General features: G+C 39.1%; 1 protein-coding gene across 1 annotated transcript in view; it reads right to left on the reverse strand.

Annotated features, from left to right (window-relative positions):
- The window catches only part of ANO6 (anoctamin 6), a 75,284-nt gene that overhangs the window by 15,485 nt on the left and 42,145 nt on the right, over positions 1-17,654 (reverse strand). Inside the window, exons 4-12 of the mRNA XM_051622677.1 lie at positions 11,887-11,952; positions 10,780-11,058; positions 10,309-10,422; positions 8,335-8,450; positions 7,709-7,843; positions 6,547-6,652; positions 5,198-5,258; positions 2,599-2,744; positions 1,030-1,107 (exon numbers count right to left, since the gene is read on the reverse strand). Coding sequence (XP_051478637.1) covers positions 1,030-1,107; positions 2,599-2,744; positions 5,198-5,258; positions 6,547-6,652; positions 7,709-7,843; positions 8,335-8,450; positions 10,309-10,422; positions 10,780-11,058; positions 11,887-11,952 — 1,101 coding nt within the window. The remainder of the gene's footprint in view (positions 1-1,029; positions 1,108-2,598; positions 2,745-5,197; positions 5,259-6,546; positions 6,653-7,708; positions 7,844-8,334; positions 8,451-10,308; positions 10,423-10,779; positions 11,059-11,886; positions 11,953-17,654) is intronic.

Genomic DNA, 17,654 nt, shown 5'->3' on the forward strand with positions numbered 1-17,654 from the left:
AGGAACAGAGAAATTTTAAGCCAAGTCATGTAATCTGCAGTTTTAATAATGATCCATGCACCCCATCTTGCTTGCCATCTCCTCTTTTTCTGCTTCTCCTCCTACTTTTATGTCTTGCTAGTTCTCTAGCTATTATTCAGATTGAGGTCCTTAAAGCTGGGAAATTTTTTTTCATTATCTCTGCAAACTGCCATGAACACACCTACCTCCTCCTACCCTGCACAACGTAAGAGTGCAGTAACACAAATGACAAGACAAGTCTCTTCCCTTCAACATCAAGTCCTGCCTCTTTACACCCAACAGCAAGCCAGTATTCTTTCCTCTGTGTTTCAGATGCATTAACAGTGAGGGTCTCCTGGGCTGCCAGCCACCCTGTTTCAATATGTCTTCTGTCACCTAGGGTGAGGTCTTTTCCAGCTGCTGTTTGTGCTGCAGGCGAGGAGGACACACAGCAATGCTAAAACACTCAACTTTTCCAGGCAACCTCTCCGGGCATGCTCACCATGTTTTGTGGGTGACTGGACTGCTTTCAAATTTTAGTTGTAATTAAAGCAGCAGTTCTGGAAGATTAGAGAGCGCCCAGCTTTGATCTGTTAAGTGAAGCAAAAAACCTGAAAGAGGTCCAAGACTGTGAGACACGGTACTGAAGCAAACAGCTGGAATAAGTAGTATAGAAACTGGCAGGGAAGACAGAATATAAACCAGTCTTTCCCCTGCTCCCCCCCTTCCCCAAGAAGCGAAGACATTTGTCTTAAATTAATGAAGGAAAAATCAATGGACCATGTTTACAAGTGTAACTCACAAGCTACAGCTGCAGGATATTTTGATACGTATTTTCTATTGACTGCAATGTACATTTGGTGACTTCAGCTACCTTATTAATGTCGGTCTCTATGGGGTTAGTTTATGTATCAGATGGAAACCCAACGGAACCTGTTCCATTGTTACTTTTTGTTCGGTTCAGGAGGATCTTTTTTAGACACTAGAGTAGTGAATTAATGAGGTGAGAGAATAAGTGGAGAACTTTACCCAGAAGAAAACTGCACTTGTACAGAAAGTCATCCGTATGCACTTCCCACAGGCAGTGTATGGCACATGTTCTTCTTGCTGTTAAAAGATTTCAAAACAGATCGAGGATGAATCCAATCTTTTATTTCGCTTTTTTTTTTTTTCCCTGTGTGCTCCAGTTAAACACTTTCTGATATTGAGGGCAGCAAAAAGGAAGGAAGTCCCTTGTTTTGCTTCTTTTGCTGCTTTGTTATCCTGGAAACTCACATTACTTCAAAAGTCTTGTCTGATTCAAGGTGTCATTTTTGGCTGCTCATTCAAATACAAAAATGACTTCTATAGAGGCTGAGTGTCCTCAGCTCTTACTGACTTCAGCTATGATAGGGTACATTGTCCTTTTCAATGGACCCATCTTTTATAGCTGATCATGGCATTCAAGGTCATTATCTTTCAAACCTAATTTTCTAAAATTAGCAGGCACTAGAATTTTCATACTGGATCTCTGTCTTTCTCAATGTTTCTCTGTTTTTCAAAACAGGAACAATGGGATGGATTTCCCTAGGAAAATGCCTACTGCAAGATAGTGGTGTGGAAATTCACTGAATCTTTATGGGATCTCTGAGGATCAAAATCATGATGTTTTAGCATATTCTGCACTATTTGAACTTTCTGAAAGGAATGTTCTAGCTATGACTTAATATATTAAAGGTGGTATAGGTTTATAAGCTTTTAAACAGAACCAGTTGGTTTTGATTTTGGTTTTGGTTTTAGTGGTACAAGATATAAAAAAGATCTATATAGAATAGTTTCAACTATAGCAGTTAATTTTGAAACTTTTCAAGTTCCCTCTAATAAACATTAGTATAATGTGGATGGGCTGTGAAAGCAATGCAAATGACCAGATAAATGCCAGAGTAATATATTGACAGAGAATAATAAATAGTGAAGATGAGCTGAAGTGAGCTACAGAAGCTAAAGCTACTCAAAATGTGTAATAGAGATCTAAACTAACATCCTCATAAATCTGAATCCTATTTCATTGAAACGGGGATTATCCCTGACCTTGTGAATTTGCTGTTATCAATCATAATTGTATCCACATGTACTTAGCAACAATACCTATTTATACATGTTTCAAACAGAACAGGTTTGGTAAAAAAAAACAGTCTTGGCATAATAAATAATGTAACATTTTTCCTTCTGTTTCACCCTTTTTTTCCTGATGCATTCCTAGGCAAGGATAGCAAATGCTCTGTAATCTTTGCCTCTGGCAGCAGCACTGAATCATTTCTTGTGGGTTACTTAGTCTCCTAAGCTGGGGCTGATGCCTGCTTCTGTTTATTTATGACACAGAGGCATCAGCAGTGCAGTCTCCTCAAACAGGCAGCTACTTTAAGGTGCCTACCATTAGATATAAATTCCCAACCACACGACTGCACTTTTTAACTTCACTATTTCCAGACCATCTTATCAGCTCTCCTTGAAGCGACACTGATTTATACATCTCCAGTCCAGATTCACCATACTCATAGTGTCCTCTCACAACATGTCTACTGCAGTAGCCATCACAAGTTATCAAATGTTCCTTACCTGTGTGATTTCATTCATTACTACGTGAGTGCACTGAGCTTCATATTCTGGGCGAACTTGTTCTTCTTGCTCTAAGTACTCAACTGTGTCCCATTCATACTCCAGCTCAGCCTGCCGTCGCTTCCAAAACTCCAAAAAAAAAGTAACTATCCAGAAGATAGACCAAATGAGCAATACCACCTGAGTATCGGACACTGCTTGACACCCCCATGCCCCCACCTCCATGTGGCTCAGTTTTCCATACAGCTTTCCACAGACATAGAATAAAACCCTTACTTTCTAGTGCAACCATAAAAATATCTAGATCTACTCTTTTATACAAGTATTGCTTTGGATATATAGGTATTTTAATAAGAGAAACCTGAGGTAAATGGTGTTGTAAGCACATTCTAAAGAATACAGATACATTTATTTGCTTTCTGCTCAAGGCTTGAATATAAGCACTTTGGATCTCACATTACAGACTGCTTTTGAAAAAGTTTGTCATGGGATGTGTAAGAAAGCAAGTTGGTTGGAAAATGCTGCAGAGTGCAGGACTTCCAGAAAAGAAAAACTCAATAGGCCAAAAATTGCCACAGGGAAAAACTGATGTTTACTCAATCTGCAGTTTTTTGTGTGGACAAATTATCAGCTTGCAGGCTACAAGAATCAATGATGGTTCAGGTAAAGTAACTGAAACACAGCCATTATTCCTCCTCTGTTAGCATGAATCTGAAGGGTCTGCAGTTCTTTTTGCATGTCCTGAAGCTTAGAAACTCTCTGGGCTGTGTCAGCAATTTCCCTGGACTGTCCTCCTGTCACGGGAAGCACTGAAGGACCAGGTACACAGAAGTGGTACTGGTAAAACATCAGTCCAGCCAAACTCATTACCTTGGCCTGAAATATGATGCAGGTAGATCTGGCAGCAGAGGCAATGACAGGCCCAGCTGAGAGGGCATGGAAGAGTGCTAGTTCCATCTCACACTGGTAATTTGTAGTGTCCCCTTTTGAATGTCCCTCCACACAGCCATTCAATATGGTGCAGGCATTCTGCCTCTTGGGCTGTGTCAGCAAGGACTGAAAAGAAATTACTCAGTTGGAGAAAATGTCTTTAACTGATCTTGTTCAGGGAGAGGATCCAGTGATGGCAGCAAGTGAAGTGGAAGCTGCTTTTCCAGGAGCTTTGCCAATCTAGTCAAGCCATCACAAGAGAAATGGCAGAAGTGTTGGTCCAGAGCATTAATGCATTGAGGGCTAATTCCTGAGGCCAAATTCCCTGGTGTTGTATGGCACTTTGAGATCTTTGAAGGGAACACCCTTTAAAAATTTATGCAATTATTAAAAGCGTATTGCTGATAGTGATGCAATGATATAACTAAAAATCTAATATTATTTTGTTTTGGAAAAAGAGATCTACAAAAGTATTAGAACAAGATGAAAATTACAGCTGGAATTGCACCAGGACCATAGGTCATTTGGATTCAGTACAATTTTGACTGAATTTCTGTAATACAATTAACTTCTTTATATAGTGGACTTATGAAAATAATACTAACAGACCTTCCAGCCATCACTATAACCATGCAGCTCAACTTTGTAATTATTACTTTTGGAACCATTCTTCAAACCAGGAAACACAATTTTAATTAAAAAGCAAACTGCAAATAAATTAAATATTCAGATGACAGAAAAAGACTACATTAGTATCAAACTTCTAATTTTATTTTATTTAGAGACTTTCCTGCTGGTATTTTGATTTGAGCATATATTTTGAAAGAAAGATTATTTTAGAAATGGGATGTTTTTTCTTATAGTTCTTTAAAGCAGTAGCTATTTTGAAGCACTTTAAGTCATTATAGGAAAATAAAAATGCAATGTGTTTTACAAAGAAAGCAAATGATGTATTCTTGTCAGCCTACATATGAATTCAAAATGTTAAATGAGTTATTTTCTCTGTATATGTAGGACCCTGTATATAGACCGATCATATAGCTTATTTTGCTATCTCTGGATAAATAATTTCTGGGAAAATAAATCCTGCCTAATCCCTTGAATACAGCACCAAGTGGTTTTACACATGGAAAACACCCTGGTTTCAGATATATTTTCTCTACTTAAAATATAAATTGACTGCTTGTAGCTACTATGCTTTTTCCAATCAGTTTCTTAAATAGAGACAGGAAGAAAAAATTTCTGGGAAATACAATAAGTTACTATTTTTCAGCTGCCTTGTGCAGTCACAGAGCTGTTAATAGGTACAGGCAGCTCCAAAACTCTTTGGGAAAAACCCAGCTCCTCTGCCAGTTATACTTAAGCATGTGATTGGTTCCTGCTGGATGAACACAAGGCATCTCAAACCACTTCTCTTGGATTTTTCTTCAAGTCAAATGAAACAAAACAGACACTGAGGACCAACTTTTAGGTTCTACAATTTTTTTTGTTTTCTTGTGATGCTAAAAGAAGTCTTTCAGGGAATGTATATGTTCTATGAAACTACCTACTGGTGAATTTCTGAGTGCTAGAAAATGAAGTAGTTGCAAATTTATCCATGCTTTCTTGGCTGATGCTGCAGGCTTGGCCAAAATTAGATGATAAACCACAGTTGTTGAGATTAACTTACTCCATATTCCCATAAATACTGCAAACACCAGTGTTCCAAAGCTATCAAATATGCAGAGTTTCTGGAAAAAAATATAAAGGAAAAAAAGACTTGAAATGTAAGCAACCATTTTTTCTCCCACATTGACCCAGAACAGAAGCTGCTTACTGAACAAGCTGATTTTTTAGCTTTTATGTAGCTTAATAAACAACCTTTATTGGTAGTGTTTCCTTGGTGTCTGTCAATGTACAACACTCTCCAGTAAAACAGGGAAATAAATGCAAAGCCCAGAATTAAAAATATAAGCCAAATATGCAGCAAGAGGATAGTAAAATGATGCACTACCAAACATCCTTCCATCTGTTGCATAGGAAGAGGAAAACCAGTGCTTTTGGCCTGGGAAGTCAGTACACAGTTATGTATTTTTAATACAGCCACAAAAAGGCAATGGACACATCTGGTTCTCATGAGCAGGATGACAACAAATCAAGCTAGTAAGTGGAACCACATTCTGATGAGATACCACTGTGGTCACAATTTGCCTTTTCTTTCCATCATAACCTTTTACCTCTGTTCTCATCTCACCCTGTGACTGTGCTGAAGCAACATATTAAAGCTGGGCAAAATACTTTTTGATGAATACATGAAAAATTAAAGTTCTGGGAGTGACTGAATCTATGGAAAGGAATGACAAAAGGCTAACATTAGTCTAGAGAGACAAGTTGGTGGACACAGACAGACAAGTCCCCTTAGTTAGGAACTTGGAGCAAGAGTTTGGCTGTGTCGCAGCTAACAGGACACTGCTGTGAAACAACTTCTCTCATGGCCCACATCAGCCTCTGCATGCAACCATCTCCTCCCTGTCCCTCTCTCCTCCGTGCCAAATTCAAGACACGGATCCAGATAAGTTCTTTGGGGAGGGAAGGGGAAGAATTCAGAAATGTCAAAACATACTTTAAACATTTTCTTAGCAAAACTGCTTCAGAGCTACTGAATGAGGATTTTAGTAACTGAACATGGGTTTTCTTTTTTTTCTTTCCCCAAAAGGAACAAGTAACTTAAAATGAAACCAAATTTACGTTTTTTTTAATTTTTTACTAAAACTCCCCGATATTCCTAAATCAAATATTCAGGGGCTATGTGAAAATAAAACAAACCAACATCAATTTTTTTCATCACAAATAAAAGTGGAGGAATTATTTTTGTTTCTACTTTTCAAAATTCAGTCACTGCATCAAAATGCACAACTATTTTCACAGTTCAACAATTCTGCAGGAAACTGGTGGAGAAACAACAGTGTTTTCTGTGTAGTGCTAGAGAAAGGGCAACTCAAGTAGAATAGCATGTCTCTAAAGTGTAAATGTAGTTACCTTGGATGATTCACAAGTGATGGTGAGGTTCCAGTAGGTACATGCTTTATCACACTGAGGGCACATTATGATATTACCTCCTATGTTGGGATCACATACTTCTTGGCTAAAAACAAAACTAGTCAGTCACCCACCAAAACTGAATTCTTTAGTTCTTTTTCACACATGAGGACAAGGCAATAATCTCAAGGAAAATGAGAAATAATTTAACAGTGATAAGCTCTCAAGAATTCCTGCCCCCATCTTCCCTGTACCCCCCTGCCCACTCCCTGCCCAGCAACATATTCCCATTTCCATTCTTGGTCCTCATCTCAATGTAATGAGGGGAAAATAATTTCCACCCCTTGTACCTGATGGTAATTCTCAAAACTGCTTGCATTAAAAATAAAACAATTCTTCAAAGATCTCACATGCTTCAGTAGGAAACCCATGCTTGGGAGGGAGATGAACTCCCTAACTAAAGAATAATACTGGTATAAGACTAGATAGGTATAAAATTGCCCCAGGAATGGAGCTCTTGAACAGCCCTTCAGTATGTTTTGGAAAGATGAGCACCCTTTCTGAAGGGGATATACAGTGTGATGGCCTGCAGAGGACTTGGCACAGTGGGCCAGGAAAAAACACCTGGGTCTTTGTGCCATAGTTGAATTTTGCCATGTTCTGAGGAGGGAATCTGTGTCAAGCTCTGCCTCTCCTCCCAGCATCTCCTGGGCAGCTGAAGCTCCCTGTGCTGTTGCTCTTCCTCTGGTCTTCTCTCAAAGTGGAGGAAAGAAATTTGGGGGGTTTTATCAAATTTTTTATATCTCCTTTAAGGATGACCACAGCGAAAAGGATGTGTTAAGGCACTTTGTCTGTCAGCACTTCTGACTTTCACTATTTTCATGCATTTCTACACAAGGTGTGGTGAACCTAGTGCAAAACATAAATAAAATGACGAAATAACAAACTCTTGGATATCTATGACTGTGATGGTCCATGGACATCCATTACTCTTCTAGCTCACGCTTTTTGCCTTTACCTTCAAATCCACCACCATTGCTGTTCTCAAAACCTTTCATTTTGTCTCTTCTATTATGCAGTGTCTTGCAAACCCTACACAGTCCCCCTCTGTAGGGGACTGATCAAAATTGCATATAATATTAAAATAGGCCTGATCAGGTACCTCCATGTGCAGTTGTCCTTTGTCAGGCATCCATACAGAAAACAGCCAACTCCTACAACTGCAGCTATGATCAGCATATTAGTGTAAAAGCCCAGCCAAGCAAAGTAGATTCCAATTTTCTCTCCATAGTATTTCCTGTGAAGGGGAAAGGTGGTTGTTTTTGGTTTTGGTTGTTTTTTGTGTGTGTGTTTTTTGTTTGTTGGTTTGGTTTTTCTGAAATTCAAGTAAATTCACAGTTTTATTTCAAACATCTCATCATTCAGATGTTTTGTGTCAACTCATATTGTCATATTCCTCTGGTTTGAACTTTGGGATTGCAATAGTATACAGGTGGGTATTTCTATCACCACTTTTATGCTTTTATAAGAGGATAGGAAGGGGGAGAAAAAAAAAAAAGGGAAAAAGAGAGAAAGATTGTACCTTGCAAAGAAAATTTTTTAAGTGGTTGCCTTATCATGAATTGGTTTATCATGAAACATCACCCAAAAAATGTTTTCAGGCATGAGGTGACATGGGATTATGTACCTGCCCTGAGTACCAAGCTGGGCCTCTGCCATCCCTCAAACCAGACCTGTTACGTAAATTCCCAGTTCCCTCCATGTTAGTCCAGCCCCAGTCACACCAACCTGATGAAATCTAGGGGTTGCAGTTTGAAAATATTTTTAGGATGAGCCCATTCTCTGTAGAGAAGATACCGTTCACTTGGGCAGTTCGGATCGGTTGACAGGTGCCTGAAACTAGACTGCAAAATAGAAGGACCATGAGGAGAAGATACCATTAATCTAATCAGCACAGACCAGCTCTCATCTCCCCAGTTGCCCTACCAGGAAGCCCAGAGCCAGGAAAAGCCTTTTTGCCCAGTCTCACTGCAAGCCAGGAAACAGAGCAGGAAGGCAGCTCTGGGAGTGTACCAGGATTCAGGGTAGAATGTTGTCAGGAAGGCACCAGATGCTAAAGCCAACGCCTTATGAACGTGAGCTGAAAGTAACAGACACTCATCGTGAAGTTACATCTAAGACCATGTCAGCCTTTTGGCACTTAGGAATAGAAAACAGAAAAGTATCCATTCTAACTAGAGAAAATAACTGAAATAAAATGGATTTTAAGTAGCTTTTACATGCTAACATGCTTTGCTTCAAAATAATATTGAACTGGAATGAAGGCTGGTAAGTCTGAGGGACAAATACAGGGCTTCTAGCCTCTGTTTTATATTTAAAAGAGAGTTCACATGGAGATAATACTTGTGTTTTTTATTGGGTTATTTGAAAACCTATTTCAATAAAGCCTATTGTATTCAAGGGATTTTTCCATTCTATAACTGTGGTACAAGAAGACAAGTGACATTTTTTTGAAATCTATAGGCTACTTTTGATTTTCAGAGTAGCTGTGAGATACAATTTTAATTGTATAAAAAGGCGGTCATTAATTACTAGGCATACTGAGTCCAAATTCCCCATAGAAAGAGCTTGCAAGGCAGGTTTTGAATCTTTAAAAGCAAACTTTAAAAATGGATAGTCACAAATTATATTAATTCTGCCCTGTAAAGCTTTGGGTTACTTACTAGAAACATTATTTGTCTTGATTCTGGCTTAAAGATTTCCCTGAAATCCTTGGAGAGCTCCTGAATATTTTAAGCAGTGTCCAAACAGCTGAATCAGTTACCATTTCTGACCTCCCATGTTCTCAGTGTCTTCTCAACAGAACACAACTTGGACACAGAACAGCGGCTTGGATGGGGAGGAGAGTGTGGGGGTGTGGGTGTATATTAGATATAATGCAGAAAATCAGCGCCCAGTCTTTGCTTTATTGTATCCCATTTGCAGCCTCACACTGAGTTCTTCCATAGTCAAATACTCAGAAATTTTTTTTTTCCTCCTTCATATTCATTTTCTGTGCTATTGCTAGCCTTTGTATGCAAAAAATATTTCAGTATACCTTGCTACTTTAAATCACATAGTTTAAAAATATTCAGAAATTTAGCCACAAAAGCTGGATTTCTTATTACCGCAAGATGAAATTCAGTCCAGTTAAGCTTTTTTACACATCATTCTGACATCACCTCTGAGGTGTCGGACTGGCCAGACAGAACCTTCCTGCAGAAACATGAGTTTCCCTGCACGCACGTCACAGTGTTTGGGAACTGTGAGAATGCTTCTCACTGTGTGAGACTGTCACACAACTTAAGATGACATTTGTATTCCACATCTTTATTTAAAAAGTTCATCTTTAAAATGGATTTTAATACTGAAAAATTGAATACTAAAAAACAGGATGATGTTAAAATTAGTTTAGAACTGATGATACAGTCTGTCATGGGAACCATCACTCATGCCTGGCATTTCACTGAACTACATCTCCCAGAGAATACAAGGTTAGCATCTCCTAAATGAAACAGATTGTTTTTCAGTTACAGAGCTACATTTTTAACCAACAGTGCTTTGGAAGAAAATCTATTTAGCCAAACTGTCGTATTCTACTCTGTGGATATAAGCAGTCAAGGAGCAAAGGTAATCAATATTGTTTGTATCTTTTGATATAAACTTCACAGATACAGTTCAGACTATTTTGAAATACATTTTAGCTGTAAGCACTGGACTTACGTCATGAAGGGGAAAGGCTGCTTTGTAGATTCCAGCATCCAGTAATTTGTTAATGCCAAACTTTTTCACATTGTTTTTGGTTGCATATTCCACACGGGACAAGATAAAATGAACCTGAAATTCATAAAATATTTTTGTGTCTCTTCCAACCCGAAAGTAATCATACACAGCTATACCTGTTTCAGCATATACTTCAGTTAGGAAAGGGTAAGCAGTGCAGGCAAAACTGATTGCACAGGATATACAAACTATTCAGATCTCCCCTTTAAATTCAGGTGGAACAGAAATGGGACAAATATAAGGAACGCTCTCTTTCTGGATTGTCCAGGCAATTTCATAACTGACACAGGACTATTGCATCCCTTGTACTTTTAATTTTTCAGGATGCTTTCGTGAAGGTAAGTGCACTGATCTGATTACAGGATTTTTTTCTTTTTAAGATTAAATGCCAGAAACACTCCATGAACTTACAATTCGGCTTCTTGTTGCAGGATTGAAAAATGTGTCTTTGTCTTGAATATAAAAGTTGGACAAATGTTCCTTTTGAAAAGGGGCGGTGAAAAACTCTTGCTCAGGTTTGATGATATTTTCATCCACTCTGAAGAGTCTGCTAAACCAGTTGAAAGCTGAGTCTCGAGTCTTCAGGTCATTGGGTTGCAGAGGCAATTTGATGTGCATCACCTCAGCATATGTGCACAGCACTTCCCAAGGTGCATGCACTTTCACAAAAATAAGTTTTTCATCCAAAACCTAAAATGACAGAATATTGAAAATACGTTTGTGAGAAAATGAAAGCGAAGGATTTTTCATAACACTTCTTGAACTATCCAGACTATCTTTGAACACGCAGCATGAGCTCTTACTGCAGAAATCAAATAAACACCCTGATGTCACGGATTCTGTGTCTAGTTTGGGAGGAAGGGGCAAAATGACCTTTTCCGGAGCCTGTGATAGACTACTGGATGACAGTAAGTTTAGACTTAAGTGATTGTCCTGGATGGAGAGACATGGATGGAGCACTGCAGCCCTGCAGGGCAGGCAAGAAAGGGCTCCAAGGGGCTCTAACTCTCCCTGCAAGAGACAGCAGCTCCAGCAGCTGCTGTGCATTATCACAGCGCTCACAAACTGCCCACAGGCAACTTTGCAGCCCAAAATATACAAAGCACAATAGTTACAACTGTTTGCACTGAGCAGGGTCACATGCAGGAGCCCTGTGCTGTTCTCCTGGCAGGGGAATTCTGCCTCAGACACCCACTGGCTTCCCACACATCCTACACAGCCAGAGTAGGGGGAGAACCTCTCTTTAGAGCATAGCAGAAATTTTTATCTTCCAAGTGCTAAGCAAACATAACCTGTTTAATCTCCCCACCTCCCATCTTTTACTTTGCAGAGGAAGGAACAGACACAAAGTTTAAAAGATTTTGCATCAGATCACAGAGACTCTACTGAGGGAAAAATGGTGGTCCTTTTTCTCCTGAGAGGAAATTTACAGTAAATTTATATAACCGGTTTCATTATTCCCTTTTAGGGGCAGCTTTTCTGTCAGACACAGCCCATCACACAGAGAAGAGCACTCACCGATCTCGTTGCTTCAAGTTGCAAGCCATTGTTTATCAGGTTTGATTCATATACTTGTCTCTTCCTCTGTTAAAAGGTATTGAACATTGTAAAACAGCTCTTCCAAATTTCACAAATATGTAGGCACAGAAGAATGGAATTGCCTCCCAGATTGAAGAATCATTAGGTCGTTTTTCTATAGCCCACTTTGACAGCTACTGTGGTGACTGGTACAGTCTTACCTACTAATCCAGGGTGGGATTTTTGGTCTAATAAGCAATATTGCCCTCAAATGCAATAGTGGAGAATTCACTCTCTTTGTTTCTGGTACATTACAGAGGTACAAATGTGCCTTATATTTTTGAGAGCAACTACCCCTGAAACTTGTGATCTCCTTCACTCATTGAACTGCTGATGGCAGCCTGCTACCTCCTCCCCCCCCATTAATCTGCCTTTAGAAAGTCTTCATCTCAAGGGCTTTCCATCCCATTTTTCTTCCAGCAACTTGTAAGTTTATTCTTGTTTCACATGAATCATATGAGTTCACACAGTGGTTTAGAATGTAGTAACCCACTATGTTTTAATCCATGGACAAACATCCTCAAAGGAAGATGCTGAGAGCTGTAGCACTTGGAGAGTCAGTGGTGCTATTATAGGAGCATTCATTGTCCCCAGAAGGACATGACAAGTTTCCTCAGTAAAGATGAAATTCATGGATCATTTTAATTTCACTTCATAGTACCAGCACTTGTCAGGCAGTGCATGACAAAAAATCTGAAATGTCTTTGCAATCTTGAATTTGCTTCTCTGCATACATGACCTCCCCCCCCAAACACACAGAGACAAGCAGTCCCTCTCCCCTCAGAATATGAAATACTGAATTCCATAAGGGATTTCTAAGAAATTTTGAAACTTTATGTGAAGCAATCCAGTTTAAAAGCTATCTGCATCAACTGGATAGTTCCCCCATGAACTGTTTGTTTATGTAAGTCAGGGCTGGCCAGGTCTCGTTGGACTACAGATTGCATGTCAAATTAGCAGCATGGGTAAGAGGGAGCACCTGGAGGCAGCTGGACCTGGGGGTGGGGGGACACTTCTGTGAGCAATTTGTCAGAAGGAGATGACATTAATGCACTGGGGAGTGATGGCTTTATTCCTGAACCAGGCTAGGCTAGGCGTGCAGCAAGGTTCTCAAGAGTGACTTGGTGATATCACTTTCCTACTCCCAGATTGCTTTCATGCCACTGGCCATTATTTTGGTTGTTTATGTTTGCCTACCACTGCTGAAACCCTTGAGTTTTTAAAAGAGCTAATATCTTCAGGAATTCTACAGGAGCATATCAGTTGTACCTCCACATGAGTTTCATCCAGTTCCTTAATGTTTATGGACTGTTCTAAGTCCCCAAAGCAAAAAAACCCCAGAGTTTTCCAAAACTCTGGTAAGTCTTGGAATTGATAATTGTAAAACTGAATAATATAAACAACCCACCGCATTTCTATTTGTTAGTGCTCAACTGCAGCACCTGTTTGTGGCAATGGTCATGATGGACTAATTTCATATTTTTTTAAAAGGTATTTCTTTTATCTGTTTCAGGTTTTCTGTCTTTTTATTCCAGTAAATACCTTATTTTCTGCTTAAGAAAAGCCAAATCCTTCAATGTTTTCTTCTTTTGTCAATATTTATTACATTTCTGCCTTTCACATATTCCTCTCTTTTCTCAGGATAAAACCACAATCCCAATAAAAAAATTCGCAAGCACTCTTCATGGAGGTATCTCTCCATGTCCCATTAATCCACTTGTTTATTTGTGACAGTATAATGTTCTTCATATTTCTCATTGTATACATAACATTTTGCATATATATATTATATGCATTCGTATAATACAATATATTGTATGTATCTAATACATTCTATTATCAAGAATGTTGATGGTAGCTGTACCTTGATGAGGACACTTCATACAGCTGTCTCCTGTGACATCTAAGTCTCCTCCTTGTACTTACAGCACTAACTCAGAATCCCAAATGTCAATGAGATTTTTCCTTGCAGTGACATATTTCCTTGCATTTTTCACAATTTCATAGGTAATAGGGCTCTCCAGTCTCCTTCAAAGCTAAAGGTTCACAGTCATCTTGGTTTCTGAGTAAACGACAGAATGATTTCCTCTGCGATTTGTGTTACATCATAACTCAATCCTCTCACCAGATCAATAATATATGTAGCACACAAGACAGGATCTGTTTCTTACTCCACTATGGACTTCTGCCTTTTCATCCTACCTCTTTGCTTCTTTCATGTTCATGTGTTCCTTGTAAGGTGAATAATACTGAATCATTACAGTATTTCAACTTGATTTCTGCTTTTTTTTTCAGCAAATAAAAAAGGTGTGGGGCTATGTAACTGCTTAATTTTTTCCTAAGTAGAACAAAGAATGATGCAGGGTAATTCTCATTTGTAGGAGTCTAATACTTTTTTTTTTTCATTTTTTTTAAATTTTTTTTTTAATCTTACAATTCAGCTTGCTTTAATGATTAATTATGGTAAGGAGTTCCCCAAATTAATTATGCCCTCAAAATCTGAGAGGAATGTTGACAATATTAAGGTTTCTAATAATGCACTAATGTAAGTAGTGAGAAACAATGCCCTGGGAGTCTTCACTAATTAGGAGCTTTGCTATTTTATATAAACGATTGAATGATGCATATGACAATCTAAGGAGGAGCCAGGCTTTTACCCAAAGGAGTCTGTGGTGGTTTTGCATTGGCTGGGGAATGCAGCATAAAGATATGATATTTTTATTAGGCTGGAAGGTGGAGACAGCCCAAAGTTTATTTTAGTATCTGGCATTTTGCTCAGCTACCTGCAAGGTTAAGTTGTAACAATAATGTAACCATGGTAATGCTGCTGATCTAAGCCTGTCATAGATTTTGAGGACTGAATAGCTAGCCAATAGACAAGGACACTTTAGGATGCATAATCACATACAATCTTAAGAAAGCAAAAGCACATTGGAAGTAAATGCCAGGTATTACAGGCATGTAGAAGGTTAGCTGTTGGGAGCTGCTTTTTCACCATAATGCTTTCAATGTCTGGTGATTGCTGAACGGAGCAGATGAACAAGATTATGGGTCTGAAAATTTGTAGCAGACCACTAGCAGTTTTTTTTCTTCTGTGTTTTGTAAATGGTAGGGAGCACTTGCTTTGATTGCAGTGACAGAAGGACACCAACTCATATCTTTGTTTAGTTTCTTTTGTGTAAAGAGAAAGGTTCCCCACAACAATATCCATGTGGCTTCATGGAAAAAAATCCTAACAAGGAAGGAGTGCTTGAATAGCCATCTCTGCCTTACCTGACAGGCAATGGATAAATCTCAGTCAATAAGAGAAAGAACATGGGGCCCAAAGCTACCCACATGGAAATCAGCTAAAGAGAGTGGAGAGGATCACTGTATCAATACTCGCTACCAACTCTCCCAGTTTCTTTGATGGTATTTGGAAGCCCTTCTGAAAGTCCCAGCTGTCAGCATCAGGAAATTAATTGATTGAGAGGCTCTGCTTCTGTAAGCTTCTTTCCCTTGTGTTTGAAGATAGTAATAAAAATGTGAAGCAGAATATGATAGAAAGGCTGACACAAAAAAACCCTGAAACCCAAAGAACTCCAAATACATATTATCTGAGATACCCTCTGATCTTAAGCCAGCCTTGTGATTTTCTGAAACCTGATTCATGACCACACAGAACTCGCAATACTGCAGCCTAGCCCTGATCTCAACAGTGGTTTCTAGTCACCCTGTTTGGAAAGACCCAATTCTGGTCCTATGAATGTATGCAGTAACTTCAGAGTAACACCTTCCTTCCATTTGTCTTCCTATCCTTCTGTCATCCTTCCTTGCATCCATTACACAAACAAGTAAAATCTGGGTTTGTGGTTGCCTCAGAAGAGATTTTCTTTCAGTGAGTTCCTGCTTCAAAACCAATGCATCCAGCAGGAAGCAGGGCAGGTGTGGCTGTCCTCCTCCCAGTTTCAAAGGTCCCTTTCATCCCTGTTATCAGACTTCCTGGGTAGGTCTGCTGGGCACACCACCTGCCATCCTTTACTGCCTCTAATCACTGCAAGAAATGGCATTGAGATGCCCCTCTTCCTGTAAACCCAAGAACTGTCCTGTCACTGCAGGTGTGACACACGCTAAACAGCAGGCAAAGTACAATTAGTTTTTTAAGTTACCCAAGTTTTTTGTTTGTCAGCTACCTAAACTAAACAGGTCTAGAGCCCACTGAAGTTCTCTGTAAGACCATACTTAAAAAAGAAGTTGAGTGTAATATTGTCTGTAAACTATAGTTTTCATTTAATTTGGAAAAAAAACCCCACAACAAAAAACAAGCCCAAACCTGTCTACTTCTTTGAAGCACAGATTACTCCATGGCTGGAAATGAAGGCTTTGCCCACATGAACTACTTAAATTACTGACAGTCTTTCTGTTTATTTCTGTTGGGGGGAGCAGATGGACTAGAATGACATTCTGCGTTGATCTAATTTAATTGGGCTTTCTGGTGTTGACCCTTCAACTTTCAACAAAGAGCTCCTTAAGGACCCCAACAGATAAAACTGGCATTTTAGAGCATTCCTGTAAAGACTGGTGATAGTTAATTTCTATTCTGATAGTAACCTATCCTGACAAACAGGGTACATAAATTGTAGGTTTAAAAAACATGTTTTGGGCAGGAATTTCAATTGCTTGCAAGGTCCAGTTTCTGGAATGTGCTACTGTCAGTTTGATTTTTGCTAGTGCTTGCAAAATTTGTTGTATACCAATTTAAAAATGTTTGGAGTTTGAAGTGAGTTGCACATGTGAATCTTATTTGCTAACTTCTGAATCTGTAAATTATGTCAGAAACTTCCATGAGGGTGTCATTTCAGTAGTTTGACTTTGTCTCCTTTAAACCTGATTTTGGAAATACATGAAAATGAGGGAAGCACGGCACCACTGTGCATCTTCAAGTGCTTCAGGACCCATGTATTTGTTCCTTCTATCCAAATCAACCCCATGTTTTCAGTTATTTCCTTCTCTTCTCAGTTGTTTTCCCAGGAATACTGCTAATTAATATAATTTAATGGTGGGCCATTTCCTCAGTTACACTAACTTCTTTTGAAGAAGGGCAGAATGTCATTCAAATCAAATATAATGATGGTCCCAGGACCTGATTCTTCTCTTGCTCCAGAAGAATAGGTGGATTTGTACTCCATTTCTCTGAATCCAGTAAAATGGTTAGCTAGGTTAATGTATTATTTTCAAATCCTTTCCACTAAATTCCTTATCATTTTGGGGACTCCTCCACTCTCAGTAACGTACAAAACCACTCAGTGCAGCACCCAAAACTTTCAGCTTCAGAAATGTAGATCTATAGATGTTCACTAACAAGTTAAATTCTGCCCTGACTTCCACATCATGCAGTCTGGTGGGGTGTAGTGCACATCAGACAGAATTTGTCCCAGTGACTACGGTCCTGGTCCTTACATTTCACAGACCTGTGTGGTTGCACATGGGCAGTGGAGACCTTGCTGCTGACCTCAATGAAGTGAGGATTTCACCCAGTGAGAAGAGACTTCACTGGATCTGCTATTCTTGAATGATCTGGAGTTTTCAGATTCTGTGAACAGTAAACCTCCAGATAATAGCTCTATAAAAATATCAGGAGGGTCAAAAAATGAGTAGTATGAGCAGGGAACCTATTCAAGGTGCTTAAGATACTGCTTATAAAATTTGGCATTTTCAGTTAATCATTG

Source organism: Apus apus, chromosome 1, assembly GCF_020740795.1.
Source record: "Apus apus isolate bApuApu2 chromosome 1, bApuApu2.pri.cur, whole genome shotgun sequence".
Taxonomy (NCBI): domain Eukaryota; kingdom Metazoa; phylum Chordata; class Aves; order Apodiformes; family Apodidae; genus Apus; species Apus apus.